General features: G+C 48.5%; 1 protein-coding gene across 3 annotated transcripts; it reads right to left on the bottom strand.

Annotated features, from left to right (window-relative positions):
* Positions 1-3,901: 3,901 nt before the first annotated feature.
* On the bottom strand, positions 3,902-10,698 carry ZG16 (zymogen granule protein 16). 3 transcript variants are annotated; one of them, XM_075995424.1, is made up of 4 exons: positions 10,593-10,698; positions 5,432-5,493; positions 5,104-5,236; positions 3,902-4,315 (listed from the first exon to the last, which is right to left on the bottom strand). In XM_075995424.1, exons 2-4 carry the CDS (start codon positions 5,484-5,486, stop codon positions 4,000-4,002), a joined length of 504 nt encoding a protein of 167 aa, XP_075851539.1. In that variant the 5' UTR covers positions 5,487-5,493; positions 10,593-10,698; the 3' UTR covers positions 3,902-3,999. The 3 variants fall into 3 exon arrangements, with proteins under 3 accessions (XP_075851539.1, XP_012619714.1, XP_075851540.1); XM_012764260.3 differs by lacking the exon at positions 10,593-10,698 and adding an exon at positions 8,724-8,864; XM_075995425.1 differs by lacking the exon at positions 10,593-10,698 and adding an exon at positions 6,386-6,407.
* Positions 10,699-11,472: the final 774 nt, after the last annotated feature.

Raw genomic sequence — 11,472 nt, 5'->3', positions numbered from 1 at the left:
GCATGTGTGCAGGCTGGATGCATTCCCCACAATGTCCCGCATGGGGCCAAGACCTATATGTGTTATGCACTGTTTTTTTGCTTATTCTCTGCTCTGTGGTATAAATATATTGTTAAGGATGTCAAAAAGGCTTCCAGGCCGAGCATGGTAGCTCATGCCTATAATCCTAGCACTCTGGGAGGCTGAGGAGGGAGGATCAGGATCAAGGTCAGGAGTTTAAGACTAGCCGAGCAAGAGCGAGACCCTGTCTCTACTAAAAATATAGAAAAGAAATTAGCTGAACAACTAAAAATATATAGAAAAAATGAGCCAGGCACGGTGGCACGTGCCTGTAGTCCCAGCTACTCAGCAGGCTGAGGCAGAAGGATTGCTTGAGCCCAGGAGTTTGAAGTTGCTGTGAGCTAGGCTGGTGTCACGGCACTCTAGCCCAGGCAACAGAGTGAGACTCTGTCTCAAAAAAAAAAGAATGTCAAAAAGGCTTGCTACCACTATTATCTCTATGGATAAAATACTATTATCCCTATGGATAATAGTAGTAGAAAAAGAGGAAGGATTCGTGTTTATCTAAAGCACAGAAAGTCAAGCTGATGGAGAAACTGGGCAGCAGTGTAAGTGTGGAACGTCTTACAGAAGACTTAGAAAGACCACCAGATATGACTTGAAGAAACAGAGGGTAAACTGTTGAAGTTCTGTGCTGAAAGTGATGGACAGAAGTTAATGACAACCAGAAACATGCTGCATCAAGCTAGAAATGAAGGGCTCGATTGTGTGTTGAAAGAGAGGCTCTGTCAGTGTCACAGTGAACGCACGCCACTCATTGGTATGCTGATCATGAAACACAAAAATCTATCATGATGAACTGAAAATTGAAACTGAATATTCACAAATATTTAAGCAAAGACAAAGCATTAAATTTTTAAAGATTTGTGGTGATAAAGTATCTGCTGATTATGAAGCAGTGGAGAAATTCATTGACAAGGTCATTGCTGATGAAAATCTGATACCAGAGTAAGTCTATAATGCTGATAAAACATCACTCTTTTGGTAATATTGCCTCAAAGATATCCTGACTCCAGCTGATGAGACAGCCCCTACAGGAATTAAGGATGCCAAGGTCAAAATGAATGTGCTGAGGTGTGCTAACGCAGCAGATATGCTTGAGCTGCAAGCATGGCTATTAAAGAAGGTTTTAACATAAATAATGGGGCTCCAGCGGGTCATTCATTCACCAAGGATGAAATGGCCAAAATGGTTCTGAATCAAGGTGATCGTGTTAATGGTGACAAGGAAGATGACATTGAAAACACTATAGAAAAAGTACCTATGGACAATATGGTGAAAATGTGATAGGCTTACTAAAGTGTGCACCCAGAACAGAACAAGAAGTAATGTCAGTTTATAAAATCAGAGAGCCTTCTATGACAAAGCACATCATTAATGAGGCAGGTGACTCTGGAGGAAACATTTTAAAAAGCTATGCAGCAGTAGGCCTCCTCATTTCTAGAGGACTCACTTCCAGGTCCCACAATTGTCTGAGGTTTCTTCTCATTAAAAAAATAAGATACAACTTTTTGTTTAATTAATTAATTTATTTTTGGGACAGCCTCTTGCTCTGTCACCCTGGCTGGTGCACAGGCGTCAGCCTAGCTCACAGCAACCTCAAACTCCTGGGCTCAAGCAATTCTCCTGCATCAGCCTCCCAAGTAGCTGGGACTACAGGTGTGGGCCACCACGCCAGACCAATTTTTCTATTTTTAGTAGAGATGGGGTCTCGTTATTTCTCAGGCTGGTCTCAGACTCCTGACCTCAAGCAATCTTGAGGTCCACCTCCATCTCCCAAGGTGCTAGGATTACAGGCATGAGCCACAGCTCCCAGCCAATGTACAAACGTATTAAAAATATTATATAATACTACTTTTGGGCTATGTGTATAAGGTGTCTATGAAACTTAAATGAATTTCATGTTTAGACTTGTGACCTATCCCCAAAATGTCTTATTATGCATTGAAAATATTCCAAAATCTAAAACACTTCTGGTTCTAAGCATTTTTGATAAGAGATACTCAACCTGTAAGAAAGCATTACAATGACATAATATTTTGTTCTATGGAACTTATTTTTTTAAAGAAAGGAAGAAATTTGTATAAAAAACAGGCTAGTCATGAGTTTGTTTCTATAATTTTTTTTTTTTTTTTTTTTGAGATAGAGTATCACTCTGTTGCCTGGGCTAGAGTACAGTGGCATCAGCCTAGCTCACAGCAACCTCAAACTCCTGGGCTCAAGTGATCCTTCTGCCTCAGCCTCCCAAGTAGCTGGGACCACAGGCATGCGCCACCATGCCCAACTAATTTTTTCTATATATTTTTATTTGGCCAATCAATTTCTTTCTATTTTTAGTAGAGACGGGGTCTCGCTCTTGCTCAGGCTGGTTTAGAACTCCTGACCTTGAGCGATCCTCCCGCCTCGGCCTCCCAGAGTGCTAGAATTATAGGCATGAGCCGTGCCAGGCCTGTTTCTATAATGTTAATATTTCTTTATAAAATGACATGCAGGGCCGGGCGCGGTGGCTCACGCCTGTAATCCTAGCTCTCTGGGAGGCCGAGGCATGCGGATTGCTCGAGTTTAGGAGTCTGAAACCAGCCTGAGCAAGAGCGAGACCCCGCCTCTACTATAAATAGAAATTAATTGGCCAACTAACATATATAGAAAAAAAATTAGCCTGGCATGGTGGAGCATGCCTGTAGTCCCAGCTACTCGGAAGGCTGAGGCAGGAGGATTGCTTGAGCCCAGGAGTTTGAGGTTGCTGTGAGCTAGGCTGACGCCACGGCACTCACTCTAGCCTGAGCAACAAAGCGAGACTCTGTCTCAAAAAAAAAAAAAAAAAAAACCAAAAAAAATGACATTCATAGGCTGGGCCGTGGTGGCTCATGCCTATGCCTATAATGCTAGCGCTTTGGGTGGCTGAGGTGGGAGGATCGCTTGAGGTCAGGAGTCAAGAAAATTACATGTATGTGATTGTTATCTTTGTCTAATTGGAAGAAATGTGACTCCGACATTCCCGTGACAGGAATAAATCTGTTGGGAGGAATGAGTACCTCCCCACTACTATCACACACACACACACACACACACAAACTGTTGTCAATATCTCAGAGCTGGGAACTAGAGTCCTAAAAATTATTTCCAAAGAGTCCTTATATCCTTATTGAATCTATCCATTCACCCCAGTGCTTCCCCTGAACTCTAAGCAACCCCTTATGTTCATAGCAACCCATGATGAAAATCTCCCCACCTTGGAATTTCCTTTTTGGAGCATGGTGTTGGCAGAGTGTATGCTGTTGAGGAGGTGATGGCTTCCAAGGGAAAGAATCTCAGTTCTGAGAGAGCTAAGCAAGGACAGTGGGACTTATGGGTGAGGGTCGGGGGTGGGAAAGGGCCCGGCTAGGGCAGTAGAACAGAGGCCTTGGGTACAAACTTAGGCCAAACTTCAGGAGTTTGGGAAAGAACAAAGGATAACAGTCCAGCCACTTCTTTACAGTGACTGGGTTAAGGTCAAGAGAGTGAGGTGACAGCCTTCTGGCAGGGAAGCACTTTCCCAAGCGGGTACAAGGGGAAAGGAGAGCTGGAGAGTGGGACATCTGGGGTTTGGGCAATCAGCCACAGCGAGGAACCCCAGTTTGGGTAAACATTCCAGGAGCTGTACTTGACAAGAGTTGGTGCAAGCCAGAAGCTTATCTCCTCTTGATAAATTACAAAGAAAAGCCCAAGTTTCTCTCACCTCTCTCCCTCACCTTTCTACTGTTTCCAGATTGATGTCTGCTGATAATCAGAAATGAGATTCATATACGCCTGCCGGAGTCAGGAGGCAGATCCCAGCTACAGATACCCACGTACACACTAGTGTTAGTCATATTCTTTTATTGGGCCATTTGGCTGGGGGTTAGTGATGAGGGCATTCTCACTCCTCACCACAGCATCCTGCCAAGAGCAGGTGGGGACTCAGCAGCTGCTGCAGTCACTGGGGTAGACGTCCCAGTGCAGCCCAATGGCGTCGATGACGGAGCCAGATCGGCCACTGATGAATCGGAGCACGGTGTTGGGGTGCAAGGGGACAGCACTGAAACTCGTGCCTGAGTCTTTCCCAAAAGACAGGTAGCGGCCCTTGTCCGTCACAAAGACCAGCTTTTTCAGGTAGCGCTTGTACTTGCCAGACACCTGGATCACTGATTCCCCGGAGTGCAGAAAGATCTCCTCCAGGTCTCCGCTGCTGCCACCCGAATAGTCACTCCACACCTTGCCATAGCGCACCTGGAGGCTGGGGGCAGGGGTGAGGAGGGAAGGAGGGGAGACACTCAGGAGTATTGTCAGAATTCGAGACCTCTTGGCCTACAGACTGAGACCTTCAAACTGGTGACAGGGAGGACAAGTCTCCAGCTAGTCCCACAGAATGCGAAGGCTGGGTGAGCCCTAGAAGGTCATACAGGGAACTCCAACTCCTCATTTTGCTGACAAACAGGCCCATAGACGGAAAACAACTTGCCCAGAGTCACCCCAAGAGCAGCAAGTATTGGGGCTTGAATTTGAACGTCCAGGCTCCTGCGGTGACCCCACACCCCGCTTGAAGCTGCAAAGGATTTTCAAACATCTGAAAGGCCCCCCCGTGTGGAAGAGGAAAGAGAATTGTCTGTGCTGTCCCAGAATGCAGACCCGGGATCAGACGGAGACACGTTTTGGCTCCGTATATGACGGAATTTTCCAGCTATGTGGACGGAACGGGAATATCTCAGGAGAGGCAACAAGCAAAGATGGAGGATGGCTGGTGGGAATACTGCAGAGGAGGTGGAAACCTCAGATGGGGGCTGAACTGAGCAACTTTCAGGCCCGGAGAGTTTGTAGTTATATAATTTGCCAAGGTCAAGTGTGTTGGGGGAGGTGGGGTTGTAACACAGATCTAGCGTCCAAGTCCTCTAACTACTTTTGACCACATCGTGTTATACCTGTGACTTGTTGATTGAAACAGATGTAACCCAAAGTGAATGAGAACTTCCCAATTTAGTATGGTCTTAAAGGGTCCCCAAATTACAGAAACTGAAAGAATCTTACCCCACGATGTAGTTGCTGTTGACTCTCACACGGATGGCAGTAATGGGGCCTTCCAGTTGGTTGCCAGAATGGGAGAATCGCTTTCCTCCGGTACCTCCATACTCCCCATTATAGGAGGAGGACCTTGCCTGGACTGAGGCAGGGGGAGAGTAGGAGTTGGGGGGAGAAAGCCCTGGAAGCTGTTTACCCCCACCACCCCTGTCCCTCCCACAACTCAGTTCCTATGACCCAAGCCAGCCTCTGAAAGCCTTGGCCACCACCAGTGCTGGGGCTGCCTTCCTGCCCCCCCCCCCCCCCCCCCGTAACCAGGCTCCGGCGTCTCACTCACTGGCATTGGCAGAGGCTGAGGCACAGAGAAGGGCTATGAGAGCGATGGTCAACATTCTGGGGCTGGAGTGGGAAGAAAGGAGAAAATGAAGGGTTAGCATTTTCCCTCTAGACTCTACTTACCCAGGCGTCCCCCACCTCTGGTGTAGATTCAGGCTTCTTGGTCCATCAACTCAGACCAAACAGACCAGATCTTGAGCTTAGAAAGGACTCTCCATAGTCTACAGTCCTGTTCCTCCCAGATACTGTCTTCTATGCCCCTAACCCTCTCTCTCTCCCTTGGCCTGGCTGTAGCCAACCCCTCCTCTTTCCTCCAAAGCCAGATCAAGCCTAACCCTCTATCTGAATTAAGCTGTGTCAAGCCCCATTTTATTCTGGCACAAAGCAAGAGAAGTTTTCTAAAGAGAAAGTAGAGGACGTCTCCAAAGCATAGAGATGTTGACTTTAGCAAACCATCTGAGCACAACCCAACTGCCTATAGTAGACTGTGGGGCGTCCGGGGCATGGTTTAAATCCTTAGTCTTCCCTTGGTCTCACATCAGAAGGAAAGGAGCATTTTAGAGGCACTTCTATATCCCCTGGGGAGTGAAGGTGGTGATAGAAGAGACTGTGCCCACACCAGTGTCCTAGCAGTGCTGGTGGGACTGGGAGAGACGAAGAAGTTTCAGAAGGAGTTGGGACCAGCTCAAGACGTCAGATCCCAGGTGCCTGGTCTATTATCATCATTTGTCTCCACTAACACAAACCTGGCCACTTCCATTCCCCTGATCATCCCAGGTGTCCCCAGTCCTCCAGCTGAAACCCAGAAATCTTTGCATCTAAGACCAGCTCTGATCCAGGAGCCTCACTCAAGTGACACTCAAGTCTCCCCTGCCACTTAGTCCAGGCATCCTCTTCTCCAGCTTAGATGTGAATTTCCCCCAACTCAGATCCAAGCATCCCTGTCACCTCTCACCTGGCAGTTTCAGATGCAAAGTAATCCCCCCAGAAACTTCCAGATCTTTTATACCAGGTCCAAGCCCTCCCCCTTCTCTTTATCATGTGAACCTCACCTCCTGAGCAAACATAGGCAACCTCTTAGGATCAGGTGTCTGGCAGGGTCTGGAACACCTTATCCTGCCCCCACCCTCCCCAAGGGCTACAGGTGGCAATGTGGGATCAACTCTGGGTCAAGTGACAAGCCTCAGGAGGGGCAGAATAAATTTGAGAACAGGTCGCCAACCAAAGGGCCAGCAGCTTGGGTGGATAAAGTAGCTAATCACCTCAACTAAGATGTAGTCATGAAAGGTTCTCTCTGCCATCTGTCAGGGTAAACATTGCCCTCTGTAGGCATTTGAAATGTAAGTTCTCCCAGGAAGGGAATGCATGCCCAAAGCCTCATACTTAGGAGCGCCTGCTATTTGCAGGCAATTTTTCCTCCTCCTCTGGTATTTTATTATGAAAAAAATCCAAACATATATAAAAATATAAAGAATGGTTTAGGCTGGGCACAGTGGCTCACGCCTGTAATCCTAGCACTCTGGGAGGCTGAGGCAGGTGGATCATTTGAGCTCAGGAGTTCGAGACCAACCTGAGCAAGAGTGAGACCCCGTCTCTTCTAAAAAAATAGGAAGAAATTATCTGGACAACTTAAAATATATAGAAAAATTAGCCAGGCATGGTGGTGCATGCCTGTAGTCCCAGCTACTTGGGAGGCTGAGGCAGGAGGATCACCTGAGCCCAGGAATTTGAGGTTGCTGAGAGCTAGGCTGATGCCACTGCACTTTAGTCTGGGCAACAGAGTGAGACTCTGTCTCAAAAAAACACACAAAAACAAAAAAAACAATTGTTTGGTGAACATCTGTATAACTGCCATATAGATTCTACCATAGTTAATATTTTGGTGTACTTGCTCCCTCCCCAGTCCCCGACTTCCATCCATCTATCCACCCTCAATTTTCCAGACCCTTCTCAAGCCTTTTCTGTATGAGAAGGGTGACTTGAGGCTGCAGGTGGAAACTGAATACCTGCAGATCCCCTTGCGCAGAAGCAGACAGAGTTGGCCCTCTGGGCAAGTGGAAAGCTAGGGAGGGTGCACGGGCCCTCCTCTGGGGGCAGTTCCGGGCTTTGGGACCTCAGGGCACCGTGGCTGGATCTTTCTGGGGCTGGAGCCCACACAAGGCAATTGTTCCTTTCCTATGTCTGAAACATCCCCAGGGTTGATATCATAGATTTCCTCTCTCACTCTCTCTTTTTTTGAGACAGAGTCTCACTTTGTTGCCCGGGCTAGAGTGCCGTGGCGTCTGCCTAGCTCACAGCAACCTCAAACTCCTGAGCTCCAGCAATCCTTCTGCCTCAGCCTCCCAAGTAGCTGGGACTACAGGCGTGCACCACCATGCCCGGCTAATTTTTTCTATATATTTTTAGCTGTCCAATTAATTTCTTTCTATTTTTAGTAGAGACAGGGTCTCGCTTTTGCTCAGGCTGGTCTCGAACTCCTGAGCTCAAGCGATCCACTGGCCTCAGCCTCCCAGAGTGCTAGGATTACAGGCATGAGCCACCATGCCCGGCCATAATTTCCTCTCTTTTTAGGCCCTTCTCTTCCAGGACCGATTTCTTCGCAACCTCAAATCTCTAGAACTGACTCCTGAGTCCTATCACCAGACCCCTCTAAGACCAGCTGTCTGACCAGTCTGAGTCAGCAGGTCCTTCCAAGGATAGAGAATGATGGAGCCTGGGAAGGGGCTGGAATAACTACTCTCAGTTATAAATGACTAGTAGCCGGACATGCAGACTCACCATATGGGGCCGATGACTCATCCCAGGCAGCAAAGGGAACCCTGCCCTAAGGAGCCGGACACAGGGCGGACTCCTGGGTGGTGAGCTGCCAGCAGGGCAGCGTAGACTGAAGCCACTGTTTTACCTCAGCTGACTCCTCCCCAGGTTCCAGATAAGCTCATCCTGGTGACTTAACATTTACCTCATTCCAGCCATTTTGTTTTCTTATGTCTCTTGCCCTCTCTCTATTTGCCTTTTTAAAAAAGCCAGTCAAATTTAGTGGTGGGCAGTTGTATACCAACTTTAGTGACACTAATGTCACTAAGTTCTGATGAGCCACTACCACTGGACCACCCTCATTCATCCTTCTGTCCCAATTTCTTTCCCCTTTATGTCTTGATCTTTTCCTGCATCTCCCACTCTGAGCTTTTTTCTGTATATTCCTTCTCTCCATGACTTTTTCCTTTGCCTCTTCTCTTCCTAGTCTCTACACCTCTCCCAACCCATCTCTGTAGCTCTTTCCTCTCCTCTCTCACCATTGTCTGTCTCTCCTCTTCCTTCTTAAGGGCACATCACACAGTCTGGGTTCAAACACAGGAAGTCAAAGATGGCAGCCGGAGAGGTGGAGGTGAGGACCTTGGGAAAACGTCCTCATGTTTCCAGGTGTGATGCCTCCCAGACCCTCAGGATAGAGGTTCCACGCTTACCACAGCATCACTCTGTTGCGCACACCCTACCTGTGTTGAGATCCAGAGTCTCCTCCAACACCTGGAGACTGGTCCCTATGTTACAGCCCAACCAGATTCATTGCCTGCTGCTCAAGAGAAAGCCAATACACTGAGACAGCAGGTGTTACGGTGGAGAAAGGTACCGTGTGAAGAGACAGGAGGAAATTCTCAAACCCATCTCCCTGAGATTTTGGGAGAAAGAGTTTTTAAAGATAGTGGGCAAAGGGCTAGGCAATTGGGTCTGCTAATTGGCTGGGGCTGAACTCATAGGGTCAGGAAGCAGAAATTGTCTTCTTGTGTTGAGTCAATTCCTAGGTGGAGGTTGCAAGACCAGTGAGTCAGTTCCTTGGCATGGGCCATAGGTCTGGATGGGTCAGCTGGTCCACAGAGGTGCAGGGCCTTGGAAGATATCTCAAAAACTAGTCTTAGGTTTCACAAGGATGATGTCATCTATGAGAGCAATGATGAAAACTAAGAATAGTAAGCAATTACAGGAAAGGAAGCTAGGGAACAATAGCTAGTTTTATATATTTTAACTACACCTATACCTTTGCAGAGTTCAGGCCCCTACCATGGTTTCCACCTTGTGGCCCTTTATTAATTTTATAAAGGGCAGTTTCCCCTGGGTCCCTTATAGCAAGTCCTCATTCTCCTCCCCAGAGGGCAGGAGATGCTGACCCTATGGTGAGAGGGGTCTCAGGGCCCATCTTCTGTCTTTCCCAGAGACGAGGAAAGCTACCGTGGAGCTTATGCTGCACCTCTAGGGGTTGCCATGATGTGGCGACCGAGGAGCTGGAAGGAGGAAGGTAAAGGTGTGGGGCGCGGTGACAACGCCATTACAAGATGGCGCCGATTTCCGGTGGCCCGCCTGTAGTAAACAAGTTCAGCGCATGCGCAGAGTAAGTCCTGGCCTGTTCTATAAGTATGCATATGAAGGATCTTAGCTTGGCCTATCAGTAATAACCCTCGCGCGCTTTTAACCTATCCCCATCACTTCCCTCCTTCCTGAGTATATAAGTGTGTGAGAGCTTGTGCTCAGGGTCTTCCGCATCATGTAAGTCTAAAGGGAACCCCATTAAAGCACTGTCAGAAGAACTCCAGTTGCCGCGTCTTCCTTGCTGGCGAGGCGGGCGCGACAAGTGGTGCCGAAACCCGGGAACCGAAACAACTTTGAGGCACCAGCGGAGACGACCTCGACAGAGGTGAGTTCAGAACTGACGTGTGGGACGGCCAAAACCCCCCGCTTCCATAATGGGTAATATTCCGCTGCGGCGCTTTATGTGGCCTATAAGAGATCTTTTATCATCACAAGGAGTGCACTGCGAGGAAAAGACCCTCATAAAATTTTTGAAGGAGGTGGACCCTGTAGCTCCTTGGTTCCTCCACTCGGGTTCTTTGACTATTCCCTCTTGGGGGAAGTTAGGACGGGACCTTCGTAGTGCGGGGACTCTGAGGCCAGGCACCCTCCTTGTTCACAACCTAATTATGGAGTGCCTGCATGATGAAATCTCAGGCCGCGCGTAGCGGCTAGCCAAAAAGCCTTAGATGACTTGCAAGACGCAAGTTCGGAGAGAAGCAGTAGGGGAGGGACCGCGGGAATAAGAAAATGTAGAGCTCTAGAAAAGGAAATGCAGGGAGGGAAAGCGCAACCCGATCTGCCTAATTGTGACCCCTTACCAGATTTTGACAATCTTCACTTGTCGGACACTGCTGACTCTTGAGTCAGAGTGCGGAGAGGGCCCAAGGCTTTCAGGAAGTAGACAGGAATGGGCGGTACCGCCCGCCTCCGTATGCCCCGCCTTATGAGGAACTAGGCGCTCGCCCCAGGCAGAGAGGCGCACGGCAGGGTGACTCATTCATCCACCCTGAAGAGCGAAAAGAGCTGTTCCTTACCTTTCCTGTCTTTGAGAATAATAATCAAAGGGGCTGGGAGCCAGTGAACGCCAAGCAATTGAAAGAGCTGGCGGAGGCTGTCCGAAACTGGGGACATGGGGCCTCCTACACCTTATCTTTGGTAGAGAGACTGGGCAATACAGCAATGACGCCCAGAGATTGGAGTCAGCTCGTCAAGGCAGTACTGACTACAGGTCAGTATTTAGATTGGAAGTCCATTAACCAGGAAGAGTGCATGGAGCAATCCCGGAGAAACGCCCAGCGCGGGCAACCAGCATGGAATTTTGACATGCTCACAGGGCAGGGGCAGTGGGTCAACAATCAGGTCGCCTACCCAGAGGAGGTATATGCCCAGATCAACTCCATAGCCATCAAGGCGTGGAAGAGCTTGCCCAATCGTGGGGAGGTCAAGGGTAACTTGACAAAAATCGTCCAGGCCCCTGCTGAACCATTCTCAGACTTTGTAGCTAGGCTAGTAGAGGCAGCAGGAAAGGTATTTGGGGATCTAGATACAGCCATGCTGCTCATTGAGCAGCTTGCCTTTGAGCAGTGCACTACGGAATGCCATGCCGTAATGCAATTGCCCCTTGGAAGAACAAAGGCCTTAATGCCTGGCTAAAAGCATGCAGAGAGATAGGGGGCCCCCTGACCAATAGTGGCCTGG

The sequence above is a fragment of the Microcebus murinus genome, chromosome 19 (genome assembly GCF_040939455.1).
Source record: "Microcebus murinus isolate Inina chromosome 19, M.murinus_Inina_mat1.0, whole genome shotgun sequence".
Taxonomy (NCBI): Eukaryota; Metazoa; Chordata; class Mammalia; order Primates; family Cheirogaleidae; genus Microcebus; species Microcebus murinus.
This window is presented reverse-complemented; position numbering and strand designations above follow the sequence as displayed.

Bases quoted from the DNA above. Each gene is read 5' to 3' on its own strand.
- ZG16 (XM_075995424.1), bottom strand. From the start codon at position 5,486: ATGTTGACCATCGCTCTCATAGCCCTTCTCTGTGCCTCAGCCTCTGCC. The intron at 5,237-5,431 runs GTGAGTGAGACG...CCCCTGCCTCAG, and splicing joins CTCAGCCTCTGCCAATGCCA to TCCAGGCAAGGTCCTCCTCC. The intron at 4,316-5,103 runs GTAAGATTCTTT...CCCTGCCCCCAG, and splicing joins AACAGCAACTACATCGTGGG to CCTCCAGGTGCGCTATGGCA.